General features: G+C 44.6%; 1 protein-coding gene across 1 annotated transcript in view; it reads left to right on the top strand.

The window, feature by feature from the left end:
* Window positions 1-13,968: 13,968 nt before the first annotated feature.
* Window positions 13,969-21,490, top strand: part of CAPN1 (calpain 1) — a 59,253-nt gene continuing 51,731 nt past the window's right edge. The window contains exons 1-2 of the mRNA XM_073554513.1: window positions 13,969-14,135; window positions 16,115-16,411. Of these exons, the coding sequence (XP_073410614.1) occupies window positions 16,145-16,411 (267 nt within the window). The 5' untranslated portion in view covers window positions 13,969-14,135; window positions 16,115-16,144. The remainder of the gene's footprint in view (window positions 14,136-16,114; window positions 16,412-21,490) is intronic.

The following is a 21,490-nucleotide window of genomic DNA, read 5'->3' on the forward strand; positions in this document are numbered from 1 at the left end:
TGATCAGAGTTTCAGACATGACGAGATGACTGCAGAACCAGACAGTGCAGGACCTTAGGAAACGTCACATGATCAAGGTTTCAGACATGACGAGATGATTGCAGAACCAGACAGTGCAGGATCCTAGGAAACGTCACATGATCAGAGATTCTAGACATGACGAGAAGATCACAGAAGGCAAAGCAGAAACGCAGGCATCTTGCAGCTCAGCAGACATGAGGTGAGTGTGCACACTGCTCTAGGTAACAAGCAGGATAGCAGACACAAGGTACGCATGCACACCGCTCCAGGGGTTCATGAGGCAAAACAGACATGGCAGACATGGCGGACGTGACAGTAGCTACGCCCACCGGGTCACATGGCTATGACCTCATCACAGGTCCTTCACACTCACATTGTCTTTTACTACCAGCGTTTTCAGACACACCCCTGGGTGGATTTGTAGGTAGCTGGTCCACCCGTCTCTCCAGCTACCTGAAGACTTTCCTAAGACATTGACACGTAACCTCAGCAGCATCACTGCTGATCAACACATACACAAGTCTTCATCTCAAGGCCACCCACCTTGAGATACATTATGATCATTCAGCATCCTACTCCTATCAGGACACTGGAAATGCTTATACGCCTTTCCTGGACCACCCACACAGCGCCCCCTAGCGGACACAGTGGTCACTACACCACAAGCCCTTCACACGTGATACATCCCAGAGCCACGTATCTAATGCCCATCATATGTGGTACCCCCCAGAGCCCCATATCTAATGCCCATCATATGTGGTACCCCCCAGAGCCCCATATCTAATGCCCATCATATGGTATACACCCCAGAGCCACATAACCAATGCCCATCATACATGATACACCCCAGAGCCATGTATCTAATGACCATCATATGTGATACCCCCCAGAGTCATGTATCTAATGCCCATCATATGTGATACATCCCCGAGCCACATATCTAATGCCCATCCTACGTGATACCCCCCAGAGCCGTGTATCTAATGCCCATCGCATGTGATACATCCCAGAGCCGCGTATCTAATGCCCATCATACTGTATACACCCCAGAGCCACGTAACCAATGCCCATCATACATGATACACCCCAGAGCCATGTATCTAATGACCATCATATGTGATACACCCCAGAGCCATGTATCTAATGACCATCATATGTGATACCCCCCAGAGTCATGAATCTAATGCCCATCATATGTGATACATCCCAGAGCCACATATCTAATGCCCATCCTACGTAATACCCCCCAGAGCCGTGTATCTAATGCCCATCGCACGTGATACATCCCAGAGCCACGTATCTAATGCCCATCTTACGGTATACACCTCAGAGCCACGTAATTAATGCCCATCATACATGATACACCCCAGAGCCATGTATCTAATGACCATCATATGTGATACCCCCCAGAGCCGTGTATCTAATGCCCATCGTACGGTATACACACCAGAGCCACGTAACTAATGCCCATCATACATGATACACCCCAGAGCCATGTATCTAATGACCATCATATGTGATACCCCCCAGAGCCGTGTATCTAATGCCCATCACACGTGATACACTACAGAGCCGCGTATCTAATGCCCATCACACGTGATGCACCCCAGAGCCGCCGCATATCTAATGCCCATCACATGTGATGCACCCCAGAGCCGCGTATCAAATGCCCATCATACGAGATACACCCCAGAGCCGCGTATCTAATGCCTATTATACGTGATACACATAGAGCCATGTATCTAATACCCATTATACGTGACACACCCCAGATGCTCATCATACATGATACACTCCAGAGCTGTGTATCTAATGCCCATCATACATCATACCCCCCAGAGCCGCGTATCTAATGCCCATCATACGTGATACCCCCCAGAGCCGCATATCTAATGCCCATCGTACTTGATACACCCCAGAGCCGTGTAACTAATGCCCATTGCACGTGATACCCCCAGAGCCATGTATCTAATGCCCATCCTACGTGATACATCCCAGAGCCGCGCATTTAATGCCCATTGCACGTGATACCCCCAGAGCCATGTATCTAATGCCCATCGCACGTGATACACCCCACAGCCGCGTATCTAATGCCCATCGCACGTGATACACCACAGAGCCATGTATCTAATGCCCATCGCATGTGATACACCAAAGAGCCATGTATCTAATGCCCATCGCATGTGATACACCACAGAGCCGCGTATCTAATGCCCATCATACAGTTGTGGCCAAAAGTATTGACACCCCTGCAATTCTGTCAGATAATACTCAGTTTCTTCCTGAAAATGATCGCAAACACAAATTTTTTGGTATTATTATTTTCATTTAATTTGTCTTAAATGAAAAAACACAAAAGAGAATGAAGCAAAAAGCAAAACATTGATCATTTCACACAAAACTCCAAAAATGGGCCAGACAAAAGTATTGGCACCCTCAGCCTAATACTTGGTTGCACAACCTTTAGCCAAAGTAACTGCGACCAACCGCTTCCGGTAACCATCAATGAGTTTCTTACAATGCTCTGCTGGAATTTTAGACCATTCTTCTTTGGCAAACTGCTCCAGGTCCCTGATATTTGAAGGGTGTATTCTCCAAACTGCCATTTTTAGATCTCTCCACAGGTGTTCTATGGGATTCAGGTCTGGACTCATTGCTGGCCACCTTAGAAGTCTCCAGTGCTTTCTCTCAAACCATTTTCTAGTGCTTTTTGAAGTGTGTTTTGGGTCATTGTCCTGCTGGAAGACCCATGACCTCTGAGGGAGACCCAGCTTTCTCACACTGGGCCCTACATTATGCTGCAAAATTTGTTGGTAGTCTTCAGACTTCATAATGCCATGCACACGGTCAAGCAGTCCAGTGCCAGAGGCAGCAAAGCAACCCCAAAACATCAGGGAACCTCCGCCATGTTTGACTTTAGGGACCGTGTTCTTTTCTTTGAATGCCTCTTTTTTTCTCCTGTAAACTCTATGTTGATGCCTTTGCCCAAAAAGCTCTACTTTTGTCTCATCTGACCAGAGAACATTCTTCCAAAACGTTTTAGGCTTTTTCAGGTAAGCTTTGGCAAACTCCAGCCTGGCTTTTTTATGTCTCGGGTGTAAGAAGTGGGGTCTTCCTGGGTCTCCTACCATACAGTCCCTTTTCATTCAGACGCCGACGGATAGTACGGGTTGACACTGTTGTACCCTCGGACTGCAGGGCAGCTTGAACTTGTTTGGATGTTAGTCGAGGTTCTTTATCCAACATCCGCACAATCTTGCACTAAAATCTCTTGTCAATTTTTCTTTTCCGTCCACATCTAGGGAGGTTAGCCACAGTGCCATGGGCTTTAAACTTCTTGATGACACTGCGCACGGTAGACACAGGAACATTCAGATCTTTGGAGATGGACTTGTAGCCTTGAGATTGCTCATGCTTCCTCACAATTTGGTTTCTCAAGTCCTCAGACAGTTCTTTGGTCTTCTTTCTTTTCTCCGTGCTCAATGTGGTACACACAAGGACACAGGACAGAGGTTGAGTCAACTTTAATCCATGTCAACTGGCTGCAAGTGTGATTTAGTTATTGCCAACACCTGTTAGGTGCCACAGGTAAGTTACAGGTGCTGTTAATTACACAAATTAGAGAAGCATCACATGATTTTTCGAACAGTGCCAATACTTTTGTCCACCCTCTTTTTTATGTTTGGTGTGGAATTATATCCAATTTGGCTTTAGGACAATTCTTTTTGTGTTTTTTCATTTAAGACAAATTAAATGAAGATAATAATAACAAAGAATTTGTGTTTGCAATAATTTTCAGGAAGAAACTGAGTATCATCTGACAGAATTGCAGGGGTGTCAATACTTTTGGCCACAACTGTATGTGATACACACCAGAGCCACGTATCTAATGCCCATGAAATGTGATACACACCAGTGCCACGTATCTAATGCCCATCACACGTGATACACCCCACAGCCGCGTATCTAATGCCCATCGCACGTGATACACCACAGAGCCATGTATAAAATGCCCATCGAATGTGATACACTACAGAGCCGCGTATCTAATGCCCATCACACGTAACACTTCCCAGAGCCGCGTATCTAATGCCCATCACATGTGATGCACCCCAGAGCCGCGTATCAAATGCCCATCATACGAGATACACCCCAGAGCCGCGTATCTAATGCCTATTATACGTGATACACATAGAGCCATGTATCTAATACCCATTATACGTGATACACCCCAGATGCTCATCATACATGATACACTCGAGAGCTGTGTATCTAATGCCCATCATACATCATACCCCGCAGAGCCGCGTATCTAATGCCCATCATACACGATACACCCCAGAGCAGCGTATCTAATGCCCATCAAACGTGATACCCCCCTGAGCCGCATATCTAATGCCCATCCTAAGTGATATCCCCAGAGCCGTGTATCTAATGCCCATCGTACGTGATACACCCCAGAGCCGTGTAACTAATGCCCATTGCACGTGATACCCCCAGAGCCATGTATCTAATGCCCATCGTACGTGATACGCCCCAGAGCTGCATCTCTAATGCCCATCCTACGTGATACATCCCAGAGCCGCGCATTTAATGCCCATCGCACATGATACACCCCACAGCCGCGTATCTAATGCCCATCGCACGTGATACACCCCACAGCCGCGTATCTAATGCCCATCGCACGTGATACACCACAGAGCCATGTATCTAATGCCCATCGCATGTGATACACCACAGAGCCGCGTATCTAATGCCCATCATATGTGATACACACCAGAGCCTCGTATCTAATGCCCATGAAATGTGATACACACCAGAGCCACGTATCTAATGCCCATCACACGTGATACACCCCACAGCCGCGTATCTAATGCCCATCGCACGTGATACACCACAGAGCCATGTATAAAATGCCCATCGAATGTGATACACTACAGAGCCGCGTATCTAATGCCCATCATACGTGAAACACTCCAGAGCCGTGTATCTAATGCCCATCATACGTGATACACACCAGAGCCACGTATCTAATACCCATTATACGTGATACACCCCAGATGCCCATCATACATGAAACACTCCAGAGCCACGTATCTAATGCCCATCATACGTCATACATCCCAGAGACATGTCAAATGCCCATCATACATGATACACCCCAGAGCTGCGTATCTAATGCCCATCCTACGTGATACATCCCAGATGCCCATCATATGTGATACACCCCAGAGCCACGTATCTAATGCCAATCATGCATAGTACACCCCAAAGATTCACATCTAATGCTAATCATGCATGATCAGTATTGGACTGAGGTGGTAAGAGCCTACCAGTAATCTTGACTCTGGGAGTCCACTGTTCAGCTATGTGCAAATATAACCTTATCCACATTTATCTCTGCTTCTATAGATTAAAAAAACTGTGTATTTTGTTAAATGTATGATGAGATGCTGTCTGTACATAGAAAATCAAATGTAGTAGGCGAACTAGTGCTCATATTGGGGGGTAATTGACTTATGTCTGCATAGGGCCCAGTCCAGGCCTGTGCATGATACACCCCAGACCCATGTAGCTAATGCCCATCACATAACACCACTGCAGCCACAGAAGTGGACATAGAACTGGAGATAGAAGCCACAGACACCCATCTCCCCTGTCAATCAGCTGTAATAGCTGCACTGCACAGTTCTCCCCAACGTGTCATTTTGCATTATCATATATTTGGAACGTTTACCATATCCAGGGGAGTCATCGTCCCCCTATTCTACGATTATATATCTATTTTGATTTGTCCTGTAACACTCTATCAATTGCTGTATTTTGGAGCCATATTGCCCATACATTGCCCATGTATTTTTTGGACATATTTTGAATCATTGGATTATAACCAATCATTTCTTTATTGATATTTCTAAGATGCCTCCACATACATGTTTTCAATGCTTTTATAGGATAATAAAGTTATGTCTAAGAATTACAGTTAGGTCCATATATATTTGGACAGAGACAACATTTTTCTAATTTTGGTTCTAGACATTACCACAATGGATTTTAAACAAAACAATTCAGATGCAGTTGAAGTTCAGACTTTCAGCTTTCATTTGAGGGTATCCACATTAAAATTGGATGAAGGGTTTAGGAGTTTCAGCTCCTTAACGTGTGCCACCTTGTTTTTAAAGGGACCAAAAGCAATTGGACAATTGACTCCAAGGCTATTTCATGGACAGCTGTGGGCAATCCCTTCGTTATGTCATTCTCAATTAAGCAGATAAAAGGCCTGGAGTTGATTTGAGGTGTGATGCTTGCATTTGGAAGGTTTTGCTGTGAAGGAAACAAGAGGTCAAAGGAGCTCTCCATGCAGTTGAAACAAGCCATCCTTAAGCTACAAAAACAGAAAAAACCCATCCGAAAAATTGCTACAACATTAGGAGTGGCAAAATCTACAGTTTGGTACATCCTGAGAAAGAAAGCACTGGTGAACTCATCAATGCAAAAAGACCTGGGTGCCCACGGAAGAAAACAGTGGTGGATGATCGCAGAATAATCTCCATGGTGAAGAGAAACCCCTTCACAACAGCCAACTAAGTGAACAACACTCTCCAGGAGGTAGGCGTATCAACATCCAAATCTACCATAAAGAGAAGACTGCATGAAAGTAAATACAGAGGGTTCACTGCACGATGCAAGCCACTCATAAGCATCAAGAATCAAAAGGCTAGACTGGACTTTGCTAAAAAACACCTAAAAAAGCCAGCACAGTTCTGGAAGAACATTCTTTGGACAGATGAAACCAAGATCAACCTCTACCAGAATGATGGAAAGAGAAAAGTATGGCGAAGGCGTGGTACAGCTCATGATCCAAAGCATGCCACATCATCTGTAAAACACGGCGGAGGCAGTGTGATGGCTTGGGCATGCATGGCTGCCAGTGGCACTGGGTCACTAGTGTTTATTGATGATGTGACACAGGAAAGAAGCAGCCGAATAAATTCTGAGGTATTCAGAGCCATACTGTGTGCTCAGATCCAGCCAAAGGCAGCCAAACTGATTGGTCGTCGTTCATACCACAGATGGACAATGACCCAAAACATAAAGCCAAAGCAACCCAGGAGTTTATTAAAACAAAGAAGTGGAATATTCTTGAATGGCCAAGTCAGTCACCTGATCTCAACCCAATTGAGCATGCATTTCATTTGTTAAAGACTTAACTTCAGACAGAAAGGCCCACAAACAAACAGCAACTGAAAACCACCGCAGTGAAGGCCTGGCAGAGCATCAAAAAGGAGGAAACATAGCATCTGGTGATGTCCATGAGTTCAAAACTTCAGGCAGTCATTGCCAACAAAGGGTTTTCAACCAAGTACTAGAAATGAACATTTTATTTACAATTATTTAATCTGTCCAATTACTTTTGGTCCCTTTAAAAACAGGGTGGCACATGTTAAGGAGCTGAAACTCCTAAACCCTCCATCCAATTTTAATGTGGATACCCTCAAATGAAAGCTGAAAGTCTGAACTTCAACTGCATCTGAATTGTTTTGTTTAAAATTCATTGTGGTAATGTCTAGAACCAAAATTAGAAAAATGTTGTCTCTGTCCAAATATATATGGACCTAACTGTAGTTATGGTATGTGTAATCTTTCTTTATAGGTTTAATAAGGCCGGGGTCACACTGCGTTATGGCAGTCCGTTTAACAGACTGTGTTACACTGCGCTATAACATGGTGTAACACAGTCCGTTAACGCTGCCATAGACCCCCATTATGTGGCGCATTGCGACGTATGCCGTAAAGTGGCACGCGTTCGCGATGTGCCATTAAGCACTGATGTAGCCTCGGACGCGGGCTGCAGCGTCTGAGGCTCCGTCACCGCTAGTGCTGATGAATCATCAGCGCTAGCGGTATAGCATAACGCATATCACGTTATGCTATAGTGTTAACGCAGCCCGTCAACGCTATGCGTTGAACGGGCTATGTTAACGCTATGTGAACCTGGCCTAATTTGTATCTTTCACTGCAGCCAGTATACTTGATTTACCCTTGCCTCAGTGGCTTTGGCTAAATTCTGCGGGTTCATCCCAAGGCTCTGTTCACATTTTGCATTCTTGATGCATTATTTAATGCAAATTTTAAGCTACTTACATAAAGCAGATTTTGCTTACTTTTTATTGCTGCATTTTTATTGTTGTGTTCTTATTGTCTCTTGTGCATGTTGATAAAGTTTAGTGCCCCCCCAAAAAAAAAACATGATGCAATTTCCTTAAGGTTTTTGCACCAAAAACACACCAAAACGCAGAATCTGCGCAGAAAATTACACTGCCAGTCCTCAACGTGTGCACATACCCATGTAGTGTAGTACATACTTCCCATGTTTTTTTCCTACTGGTTATGATAGGGTACCGTATTCCCTGCGCTTTGGACGGAGCGGAAACCCAGCTCCGCCCAATGCCCCGCCCCTTCTGTACGCGCGGGGGTTCCGGATGTGCTCATTGAACACATCCGGAATTGCCACAGCATAGCCATAGAGTAGGCAGATTACCTTGCGTAGACTGAGCGTCTCCGTAAGGTAAACCGACGTGCTGCGGTCTAAAAAGACACGCCACATGTCCAGTTTCGTGGGTATGTCACCTGCGTATTAGGACGCATGGTGGAGACGTGATTTCATAAAATCCCCTCCACTATGCTGGAACATCTGGCTGCTGCGGATTGGACGCTGCGGCTGTACGCAGCATCCAACCTGCAGCAAATCCTGAATATTTCCACTACGTGGAAACGTGCCCTTAAAGGGAAAAATAACCGAATGCAACCCCGGTGCGGTGCAGACAGCAGATGGTGGCCATTAGAGGCTTCGTGCACGTTGCTAAAAAAAAATTAGACTCCTTCCCCCCAACATAAAATCTGACCAGCGACTAAGTGGAGCATTGGACTATGACCAAGAGAGACAGAGCAAGGGCTGTTTGGCTAATTGGAGGAATTAATGAATCATAAATAATTTTTGTAGATATGTGTTACACAGATTTATATAGAAAAAGCAGAACTTGTTAGTAATTAGTGAAACATACAGCGACATGACAGTGCATCATAATAAATTGTATACTTTGTGCACGATTTTCATTCTTTTTGGCAATTTTTTTTCGAGCTTTTTCAGGCGGGTTCCAAGGAACACTCATCATTAGGTGATAATCTTGCAGTTTATACAGGCTCCTGATCACCTGATAAAGAAGAAAAATGCTCCTTTATCAGGTAAAATGAATTTTTGTGTTGCACAAATGATCATGGTTCTCGCCAGCGCATTGTGGTGCGTAAAAATGACTTACGCTGCCGAGAGTAATAGCAGCATATGTGCAGTGAGCGATTCATTACAGGTCGTTACCATGGTCTGCCTAACATGCTATTAAACGACTGCCGATCAGTACGTGTTGGGACGCAGTCAGACAACCGGAGCGAGATCGAACTGCAATGCACGAACTCGCCGGTGGGTCTCCCAGCCCGAGCGTGACAGATCTGGAGACCCATCAGCGAGTTCATGTATTGCGGTCCGATCTCGCCCCTATATACTGTACATGGTCATCTGGACGGCTGTTTAAGGCTACTTTCACACTTGTGTTTTTTTGCGCTGCGCCTCATGCGCATTGCAAACGCATACAAAAACGCATTAAGTGTTTTGTATGCGTTTGCTGTTTTTTGCGCATGCGATTTAACCAGTTTGTCGCCATGTTAACTCTAAAAACACATGCGATTTTAAATGCATGCGTACGCATGTCCTAGCGCACGTGTGCGATCCCATAGACTGTAATGTTGTTTTTTTGCGCATTCCGTGCGCTAACGTGCACATGCGTTTTTTGGCAGCAGTTGGACGCACAGAAAAATGCAACATGTTGCGCCTAGCGCCCCTGGGCGCACACCTGGAAAAAACGCAGCGCACGAAAACACACATGAACGCATACAAGCGCTATACCATGCGCCCGCCATGTTAAAGATAGGGGAGAAATGCGCATGCGCACGATAGCGCACGAGGCGCAGCGCAAAAAAACGCTAGTGTGAAGCCATCCTAATTCTGCCAGCTGGTGCAAACGGATCTCTAGGTATTCCATCATGAATTTATGTTTTATAAGACATGATATTATCTTTGTAAAAAACGCAGAGTAGATTATTCATGTTTTGATGCTTTTTTTTTAAATCTAATTAGGCTATGTGCACACGCTGCGGATTGGGGTGCGGATTTGGCCGCACGGATTTTGTAAAATCCGCAGGTAAATCTGCCGGTCAAAAGACCTGCGGTTTTACCTGCGGATTAGCCTGCGGTTTTGCCCTGCGGTTTTTCATCTCCACAATGGAGGAGATGGCAAACCGCGGCGGAATCCGCAGAAAGAATTGACATGTCAATTCTTTCTGCGGTTTAGAAACCGCAGGAAAGCCGCGCTGAAAAATCCGCACCGTCTGCACTGCGGTTTTTAATATCCATAGGATATTATGGTACTGTACACCGCAGCAGAAACTGCTGCAGAACCGCAGCAGAATCCGCAGCGTGTGCACACACCGCTAATCTTAAAGGGGTGAAAAAAAAATGCTGAAAGAACCGACATGCTGCATTTTGAAAAAATGCCCTGCAGGTCAAAAACTGCAAAGAAAAAAAACATTATTTTAGAAATCCCATTAATTTTGCTGATACTGTAAGGATAAGTTCACACTGGGCGTTTTTGCAGTTTTTTTTTTATATACTTTTTAATGCTAATTTTCAGCTGCATTTGACAGTACCAGATAGGTGTATGAGATTTCAGAAATGTCATGCACACAGCTTTTTTTTTATGTCATCTGTATTTTGTGCTTTGTTTGGTTTTTTGGACACAGAGCACGTCGCTTCATTCTACATTTTTCACCAATTGAATGGAAAAAAACACATGAAAAAACACAGGAAAAAACCCCCCACAGCAAAAACGCCCGGTGTGAACTTATAAGGGTATGTGACACACGTTAAGTATTTGGTAAAGAAATTTCTGCATCTCTTCAGCGCAAATTATATGCATTGTTGTGTGTTTCTGATATTTTTTTTAACATTTTAAGTAACAGATTTTTCCCCAGTCAAATCTGCAGCAACAAACGCTGAAAGTCTTGACATGCTGCAGATTTTAATCTGCATGGAAAAAATAAGGAACGTGTGCAAGAGATGTCAGGATGCTCATTCACTTTGCTGGTACTAGGAAAAAAACAAAACCGCTAAAATGCTATGTGTGAACAAGACCTTAGGGGTAAGGCCTCTTTCACACATCAGTTTTTTCCATCAGTCGCAATCCGTAGTTTTTTTTAAAAAACGGATCCTGAGACTGATGCCGCTGGATCCGATTTTTTTTATCATAGACTTGAATTAGGGACAAATTGCGACGGATGGCCTCACGTTTCGTCCGTTGTTCGCTGGATCCGTCGGAAATTTTGTCTCCGTCGGCCGGAGACGACGGACAAAGTAAAGTTTTTTGTCTACGTCGAAAAGTCGGATAACGCTGGATCCGTCTGCGATAATGGGAGCCTATGGGAGCAGGATCCGTCGCTATCTGTCGTCTGCTATAATGGAAACCTATGGGAGCAGGATCCGTCGCTGTCCGTCGTCTGCTATAATGGAAACCTATGGGAGCAGGATCCGTCACTGTCCGTCGTCTGCTATAATGGAAACCTATGGGAGCAGGATCCGTCACTGTCCGTCGTCTGCTATAATGGAAACCTATGGGAGCAGGATCCGTCGCTGTCCGTCGTCTGCTATAATGGAAGCCTATGGGAGCAGGATCCGTCGCTGTCCGTCGTCTGCTATAATGGAAACCTATGGGAGCAGGATCCGTCACTGTCCGTCGTCTGCTATAATGGAAGCCTATGGGAGCAGGATCCGTCGCTGACCGTCCTCTGCTATAATGGAAGCCTATGGGAGCAGGATCCGTCGCTGTCTGACGTCTGCTATAATGGAAGCCTATGGGAGCTGGATCCATCGCTGTCTGTCGTCTGCTATAATGGAAGCCTATGGGAGCAGGATCCGTCGCTGTCTGTAGTCTACTGTAATGGAAGCCTATGGGAGCAGGATCCGTCGCTGTCCGTCGTCTGCTATAATGGAAGCCTATGGGAGCAGGATCCGTCGCTGTCTGTCGTCTACTGTAATGGAAGCCTATGGGAGCAGGATCCGTCGCTGTCTGTCGTCTGCTATAATGGAAGCCTATGGGAGCAGGATCCATCGCTGTCCGTCGTCTGCTGTAATGGAAGCCTAGGGGAGCAGGATCCGTCGCTGTCCGTCGTCTGCTCTAATGGAAGCCTATGGGAGCAGGATCCGTCGCTGTCCATCGTCTGCTATAATGGAAGCCTATGGGAGCAGGATCCGTCGCTGTCTGTCGTCTGCTATAATGAAAGCCTATGGGAGCAGGATCCGTCGCTGTCTGTCGTCTGCTATAATGGAAGCCTATGGGAGCAGGATCCATCGCTGTCTGTCGTCTGCTATAACGGAAGCCTATGGGAGCAAGATTCATCACTGTCCGTCGTCTGCTGTAATGGAAGCCTATGGGAGCAGGATCCATCGCTGTCTGTCGTCTGCTATAATGAAAGCCTATGGGAGCAGGATCCATCGCTGTCCGTCGTCTGCCCTAATGGAAGCCTATGGGAGCAGGATCCATCGCTGTCTGTCGTCTGCTATAATGGAAGCCTATGGGAGCAGGATCCATCGCTGTCCGTCGTCTGCCCTAATGGAAGCCTATGGGAGCAGGATCCATCGCTGTCCGTTGTCTGCCCTAATGGAAGCCTATGGGAGCAGGATCCATCGCTGTCTGTCGTCTGCTATAATGGAAGCCTATGGGAGCAGGATCCATCGCTGTCTGTCGTCTGCTATAATGGAAGCCTATGGGAGCAGGATCCATCGCTGTCTGTCGTCTGCTGTAATGGAAGCCTATGGAAGCAGGATCCGTCGCTGTCCATCGTCTGTTATAATGGAAGCCTATGGGAGCAGGATCCATCGCTGTCTGTCGTCTGCTGTAATGGAAGCCTATGGGAGCAGGATCCGTCGCTGTCCATCGTCTGCCCTAATGGAAGCCTATGGGAGCAGGATCCATCGCTGTCTGTCGTCTGCTATAATGGAAGCCTATGGGAGCAGGATCCATCGCTGTCTGTCGTCTGCTATAATGGAAGCCTATGGGAGCAGGATCCATCGCTGTCTGTCGTCTGCTGTAATGGAAGCCTATGGGAGCAGGATCCATCGCTGTCCGTCGTCTGCTATAATGAAAGCCTATGGGAGCAGGATCCATCGCTGTCCGTCGTCTGCTATAATGGAAGCCTATGGGAGCAGGATCCATCGCTGTCCGTCGTCTGCTATAATGAAAGCCTATGGGAGCAGGATTCATTGCTGTCTGTCGTCTGCTATAATGAAAGCCTATGGGAGCAGGATCCATCGCTGTCAGTCATCTGCTATAATGAAAGCCTATGGGAGCAGGATCCATCGCTGTCAGTCATCTGCTATAATGGAAGCCTATGGGAGCAGGATTCATCGCTGTCTGTCGTCTGCTGTAATGGAAGCCTATGGGAGCAGGATCCCTCCCTGTCCGTCAAATGACGGAATCCAGCGACAGATTCTTTTTTTAAACTGAGCATGCGCCAATATTATTACCAGGTAGTGCAGTCGGATCCAGCGAAAAAACGGATCCGTCGCATCAGTTTTTCACAATCTGCGGCAGATCCGTCGATCCGTCAAGACAACGGATTGTGACTGACGGCAAAAAAAGTGATGTGTGAAAGAGGCCTTAGTAGGACAAGAATCATTGTCAGGGATGACATCAGGCAAAGTAGAAGAGCTGATTGCAGCACAGACAGTAGAGCAGGGCTGACTGTAAATCAGCCAGATGCATGAGATAGAAACATCAAAAGCAGCTGACAGCAGGAGAGACAGCTGCTGGGAGAGCCAGGCTCAGGGAGTGTCATCTGAGAGACAGCCCCAGGGAGTGTCTGAGAGACTGGCAGAGCAGGGAGGAGACTGCAGCAAGAGCAACACAGCCAAAAGATTTACCAGGAAGGGTGAGACTGCAAAAGCTGCAGTCTGTCACACACCAAGAGACCACCCTCACTAGCAGCTGCCAGGGTCCTCAGCAAAGGTAGGTGGCAAAAAGTGACCCCAAAAGGGTCTCAGGGCTGACCCTCCCTTTGTTGGGATATTTTTAGATTTGGGAGGGAGTAGACAGAACACTGGAGGAGGATGTGTTTTTGTAACAAGAAACTCAGTCTTGATAGAAAACATATCCTCCTTCTCCAATGTTCTGTTCCATTAAGTTACATAAATGGATATTTCTGCAACTAGGAGCGAAATGTACCCTAGAGATAAGGTGTATGTGGCCATCACTTTTAGTGCAGAGCGAATATTATGATGAACTCTTTATTGCTTCTGTATTGTAATAGCTGCAGCCCTATGTAAATAGCCTCCATTACTATAATACCCAAATACTGCACAATAGTGTATGTGGCTCACTTTCTCCATAAAGGACTGAAAAAAACAAAAATACTACGGTGTCCAATATTGTAATGGAAAAGAACAGCCCATCAGAGTCGGTGAAGCGTGCTGGTGTGAACGGTGCTCAATGTGGGGTGATAACGCTGCACTCTGAGTACATGGAATATTTACAATAATTGGGCTCTATTTGTAAACAAAAAGTATCAGCCGTGTGCCCCTGACAAAGGAGGATACAAGCAGGACTTGGCAGCCGCTGCCTCACCCAGAAAATGCGAAAACTTCTTCCCATGGACTGGTTTATGTCAAATGAAACACATGCAAAAAATATTGGCTCAGAGCAGTAGTAGAATTTAATATGAGGGCGTTTTTGTAACCAGCTCTCAGCCTGTAAGGCAGAAAACCTGTTCTGGTGGCCGATATTCAGTGCTGGGCTGTTGAACTTGTTCCCAACCAGCGAAAATACGTTTTGTTTTTTTTCTTTTTGTGCAGGTTTCTGCACTATTTGTTGGGTTTCTGTTTTTTCTTTGTTTTTTTTTTTACATTTTATGCTTTTGTTGGGCACAGAATTTATTTTTTGTTATTACCGAAATGCAGCAATTACACACAACACACTTGTGATTTTAGGTTCCCCATAGAAGTCTATAGGGGGAGGGGGATGCTAAGTTCCGCTGTGTCTTTTAAGGCCCAGTGGGCATGAATTTTCAGGAAATCGCATTCATTTTGTAAGAAAGGTAAAACGCCGACCTATTTCCACATAAAATAGGATCCATTTTTTTGCGATGTGGAGACGTGACTTTGGAGTGAATTCACATCCTGCAGATTTTGATGCAGAAAATTCTGCAAATGAAGATTGGTCCTATACAGGTTTCAGGTGAATTGCACAGTTGCAGAACCTTTCACAACATAATACTCAATGTGGGAAATCCACCCACAGTTTAGGGTGATTTTCCCAAGACCACACCTTGAGCCGAACTTTACTCACCCTTCCCAGGTCCAGCGACGAGTCTCCGCTGCTGCTCCTGAAGTTTGTTATTGTCTGCAGCGCTCATATCCCATAGACAGCACTGCAGCCGGTCAGTGGCTCGGCCCAAGTGGACGGCATGAGCAGCTCACAGCTGCTAAGGTCACTGGCTGCAGTGCTGTCAATGTGGCATCAGCGCTGCAGTCAGTTAGGCTACGTGCACACATTGCGGATTCTGCTGCGTTGTACAGTACCATTGTTTCCAATGGTATTGCCAAAAACGCTGTGCACATGCTGTGGATTTTTCCGTGGGTTACAATCCGCAGCATGTCAATTCTTTGTGCGGATTCCACTGCGGTTTCACACCTTCACCATTGTAGCGGTGTGAAACCGCAGGGTTAATCCGCAGGTAAACCGCAGGTATTTTGACCTGCGGATTTTTCAAAATCTGCGCGGAAAAATCCGCAGCACTTCCAACTACGTGTGCACATAGCCTAACAGGGAGCAAGACTGCGTGATGGACCCAGAGAGGGTGAGTTGAGCACAGTTTTATTATTATTTCCGGTTTTGGAAAACACTTTTTAAGCTGTGAACATAATAATCAGATTAGCAGATAAAATATAAAAATTAGGGTCTTTTAATCTATTTTTTTTTTTTTTTGTCAGAAGTGAACTCGGATCTGCTGGAAAACCAAGATGTCTGAGGAAGAGATTGTGCCAGTGTACGCTACAGGGATCTCTGCCCAACTGCAGAAACAGCGGGACCAAGAGCTGGGCATAGGGAAGCATGAGAACGCGGTGAAGTTTTTAGGGCAGGATTTTGATAGGATTCAGCAGGAGTGTTTACAGAGTGGAACTCTCTTTAAGGATGAGACCTTTCCTCCTACTGCGTACTCCCTGGGGTTTAAGGAACTCGGTCCAAACTCATCCAAGACTTACGGCGTTAAATGGCTCAGACCTACGGTAAGAACCCGTGTGACTAATTATTATTATTATGCATTTATATAGCGCCATTTATTCCATGGCGCTTTACATGTGAAAAGGGGAAATATAGACAAGTATAATAAACATATGTAAGACAAGGGACACACAAGTACAGAAGGAGAGGGGACCCTACCCGCGAGGGCTCACAGTCTACAGGGCTAATGTTACAGACTTGTCATGATCAAAACAGCTTTCCTCCTATGTGCCCTTTTTTTTTTCTTTGCTGCACTTTTTAGGCTAAGTTCACACTGTGGGTGGGGGGTTGCTGCTTTTTTTGCTTTTTTTTTTTATCCATTATTTTTATGCTAATTTTCAGCTGCATTTGACAGTTCCAGGTATGTCTGTGAGATTTCAGAAATCTCATGCACACACTGTTCTTTTTGGGGTTTTTTCATCGGTATTTTGCGCTTGGCTGCTTTTTTTTTTTTTTTTTTGACATAGAGCATGTCACTTCTTTCAGCGTTTTTCACCCATTTAATAGAAAAAACGCAAAAAAAAAAAAAAATGCAGCAAAACCTCATTTTTTGCCGCAGCTTCTTCCATCAAACCACACATGGACCTATATTAGCCTTTCTCATATTACACATGGGTTAGATTTTTACTCATAGGGGGAAAAAAATCAAAGTGTGCTCTAGTCTCATCTGATTTATGGACCAAACTAGTGTATGTTAATTGTAGATAGATCCTGTCCACCCGGTCATGGAGCCAATTTCATCTAAAATCTTCTCTCCATGTACTGACTCTCTAATGAACTTGTGCTGGGCTGTCAGCCAATCAGAGGAGACAGAGCAGCTGCCTGAACCAATGAGGAGACAGAGGGCGTGACTCCGACTCCCTGTGTGCACTGGAGCTAAGCAGTAGTCACAGATCACGGCTCTACCTTAAGGAAGGGAACGGAGCAAGAACAAAGCAGCCAAAGTGCGAGTAGTTATGAAAATGAAAATATATAGCAAGTAACTTACCTAAATACATTTTCTGAGTTGACTATAAAGTTGTTTTAAACCTATAACTGCCCTTTAAACAAAATCCACCCGAGATATGTTTCCTGGGGTCCATAGAGCTCAACTGAAGTAACATGTCAGAAATACATTTTTATTTTATTGTAGGTGAATATTTGTTTTATTAAGAGACTAGTTACAGTTTTGTATCTGATCAGAAGTCTTTTTTTTTTTTTTTTTTTTAAGCAAATTTTGATCATTTTCTACAGAGATGCCATCAATGAAGGCTCGACTTTCTGTTCATTATAAATAAGGTTCCTAGTGAGGAAAAAAATATTTTTCCCTGGCAGAGAGACAAGAAATCCAGAAGCGTAGATGTGAGCCGCACACTCCACCCATTGTAATACATGCCAACCGTGGTCCGTCTCTTGTAGACGAGTGACTCAGAGACATGTGCTGGAGTCTCCGTATAGGACCTGTCATCTCTCCTGACACATGGTGTAGTAAATACTTGTACACCCTGAAAAAAAAAACAATCTTGTAGCACCTTTTCTTTGACCTTATGCTGTGGCATAGTGTGAGCTGTCGGTGCCAAGGGCCAGGCAAAATTTAAACAAAAAATTTTTTCTACACTTTTTTTTTTTAATTGATATAACAATTTCATTACCCTAGATCTTATCCTAATCCCTAGTTCTAAGTTTAATCTTGGTCCTAACTCTAGTCCTAGCCATTACCCTTGTTGGGGTAAGTGAGCTGGTTTATTGTAATATTAGTGGGCGTGTATATATACAGTACAGACCAAAAGTTTGGACACACCTTTTCATTCAAAGAGTTTTCTTTATTTTCATGACTATGAAAATTGTAGATTCCCTCTGAAGGCATCAAAACTATGAATTAACACATGTGCAATTATATAATTAACAAAAAAGTGTGAAACAACTGAAAATATGTCTTATATTCTAGGTTCTTCAAAGTAGCCACCTTTTCCTTTGACTACTGCTTTGCACACTCTTGGCATTCTCTTGATGAGCTTCAAGAGGTAGTCACTGGAAATGGTCTTCCAACAGTCTTGAAGGAGTTCCCAGAGATGCTTAGCACTTGTTGGCCCGTTTGCCTTCACTCTGCGGTCCAGCTCACCCCAAACCATCTCGATTGGGTTCAGGTCTGGTGACTGTGGAGGCCAGGTCATCTGGCGTAGTACCACATCATATATATAATTTTTTTTTTTTTTTTTATGCCCAGGAGCTTTTTTTTTTTTTTTTTTTTTGGAGCGGTCCTTTGGCATCGGTCATTGCCTATGCAATTCATTGACTGCTACATTCTGTGTAGGAATCTGCAGCACCGCCCTAGTTTTACCATCTAAAACCTGCAAAAGACAAAATGAAAAAACCCCTGCTATAATAAAATAAGTAAAAAGCAAAAGTGCATTTAAATCATACAGAGTTCTTAGTAATATTGTATTTGATCAAACATAGCATAAAAGTCGTCCCACCATCGACAAGGTGACTCTGTGGTCGGGGAGGTCCTGCACTGTCTAGTATTAATAACCTTATCATGTGTCAAAGTTGACATCTGTGTGAATAAGGGCAGACAAGGACCGGGTCCCAACCACTGGACACCAGTCAGGGGAAGCGTCTAAATACAATTTCCAGCTCAGGAGAGGGAGGCCACACCCCAGCTTGCACAGAATGCAAAAATACAAAGACAAAACACAAAAATTGAGCTTGGAAATGCATGTTCACATGGCCAAAAAGCATACAAAACCTACAAAAGACAAAATGAAAAAAAACCCTGCTATAATAAAATAAGTAAAAAGCAAAAGTGCATTTAAATCATACAGAGTTCTTAGTAATACTGTATTTGATCAAACCAAGCTCAATTTTTGTGTGTTTAGTTTTACCATCTAGTCTGATGGGCGCGCACTCACAGCTCGCTGCCCCCTGCACCACCCTGAGAATATGTGGCTGTGATGGGGGAGCAATAATTTGCGCCTCTAGAGAATTTGGTGCTCAGTGATGCTACTCCTTCTATCATCCCTCCAACACTATGTCGCTGCCTTTCTTGATACTCTGACAGCTCGCGGTTGTCATTCTCATTGACGCCTGTCCTTAGGGTCTGACACCACGTCAGTGTATGAACGAACGCTGTCCACAAAGGCAGATAAGACACGCTGTCACTTTATATATAAACTTAGAGGGAAGAGTTACAAAAAAAATGATATGGAGGGCAATTAATTACTAAAACGGCCAAATCAGAAAAGTTGACAAATCCTCTTTTTCAGGATGAGAAGAACAGCCATTACCATTAGATTTGGAGATGGAGCAACTTCTTATTGTTCTCCACAGTTGACTGTAACACTGTAGAACATGTGATTCCCACAGGAAGAGAATTATGACTAATACGGCCCATGAATGGGGAATTTTAACTTTTTTTTTTTTTTGCGTGTTACGTTGTCAAAACAGCACAATTGATTGAGGACAGTTGAAAAACAGGTTAAACAATGGCTGCTGCACTCACATTTGGAGGGGTGGAGGCAGTGTGTGCTTTGTGAACCGCATGGTATGTAATCTAAGTATGAAGGCTCCATCCAGTGTAATAGTGGATCCACGGGCGGAGCCAGACAGAAAAGGGCTCCTGTGCAAGAACCGTATATGGGCCCTTAACAGTCCAATAGCTCCTCATAATGCACAATTCTGCCTGTTTGGGAGGTGTTAGTGACCCCCTTGCCTCTTTGGACCCAATGATAAGTCCGCCCCTAAGTGGATGTCATAGAGACATTGACCGTTCCTTTACACCCTTCCTAAATGTTATGCCTTCTTGTCCTGTATTTGCTACTTTGTGTCCTTCAAATGTCTCAGTGGATTCAGACTTTTTTATGTCTTGTACAAAGGTTGCAGTTGCACCTGGCCCCTGGAGTCTAAGGAGCCCAAATGGTCCCTTTTTAGCTCATATGAAAGGACCAATACTATTACACGTTAGTTAGGGGCCCTGTTGGGAATCTTGCTTTGGGGCCCACATGCTTCAAGTTCTGACACTGGGGACCCAAGTTAACCCAATGATCATGGAAAGAAAACTAGAGGTAAAATGGCACCAAATCATTCAATCCCAGATGGTTGTGAGTCTGGGGGCTTGTTAGTCAGCATGACCCCATGAGTTGGCTTCTTAAGAACATTCTTCTCATTATTATAAGAACTATGGAGTTGGGTGGTAAATTGTAACCCAATTTTTTTAATCTGAAAACTTTGCCAGTTCAAGATAAGTCAGATGGTCGTTACAAATGATTTTTCTACTACTGTTAACTACGCTAATTGGAGAACATCAGAATTCTACCCTGAGGACAGGTAGAACATGCCAAAGTGACTCAACAACACCATTAATCTTTGACAGTAATGCTGAGGTGGAGGATCCGAGCAAGACTGAGCAGGCAATGTGAAGAAAAACCGGATCTATGACATTCTACTATGTTACTAGTGACCCTCGTTAGTTACCCATGTCTTCTCGTATAGCGAGAAAAGCCACCCAGTTGCAGGTTCCTGTATGCTTCCATTGACTGTTTTGGAGTTCTACACCATGAAGGTCCTTTCTATCACTGATGAAGTTCATTTTTTCCCTCTTATATATGTAAATTAAACCTGTATTCCAATATCGCATACCTTAGACCATGACGGGAAGAGCAGCACGGCATGCAGCCGTATTACAGAAGCCTCATGAAGTTCAGGGAGATCCGTTAGGGAGGTGTTGTATGGTCGACCCATTGGTGCGTGGTGGCTTTTATTCTTGACAGAAGCCACCAGACAGATGTGAGCAGACGCGTACAGCTTGCCTGTCGTTTCAGGTGACTTCAAAATAAGCTGTCGTGTGTGTGTCTGTGTGTGTACCTGAGGAATAACATTATTTCTTGCTGTTGTGTGACCTACAGTACTGTGCAAAAGTCTCAGCCAAAAATTTGCAAAGTATGAATGCTTCAAAAAAGTAGACGTGTTTTTTATGGTTTATTTTTACCAATTAATAAAATGCGAAGTAACAAAAGAGAAATCTAAATCAAATCCCCTTTTTTTGTTGTGAACCCCTTTATCTTTTAAAACAACGTCTGCTCTTCTAGGCACACTTGTTACTTACA

Source organism: Dendrobates tinctorius, unplaced genomic scaffold (assembly GCF_039654945.1).
Source record: "Dendrobates tinctorius isolate UK_male_01 unplaced genomic scaffold, ASM3965494v1 ptg000211l, whole genome shotgun sequence".
Taxonomy (NCBI): domain Eukaryota; kingdom Metazoa; phylum Chordata; class Amphibia; order Anura; family Dendrobatidae; genus Dendrobates; species Dendrobates tinctorius.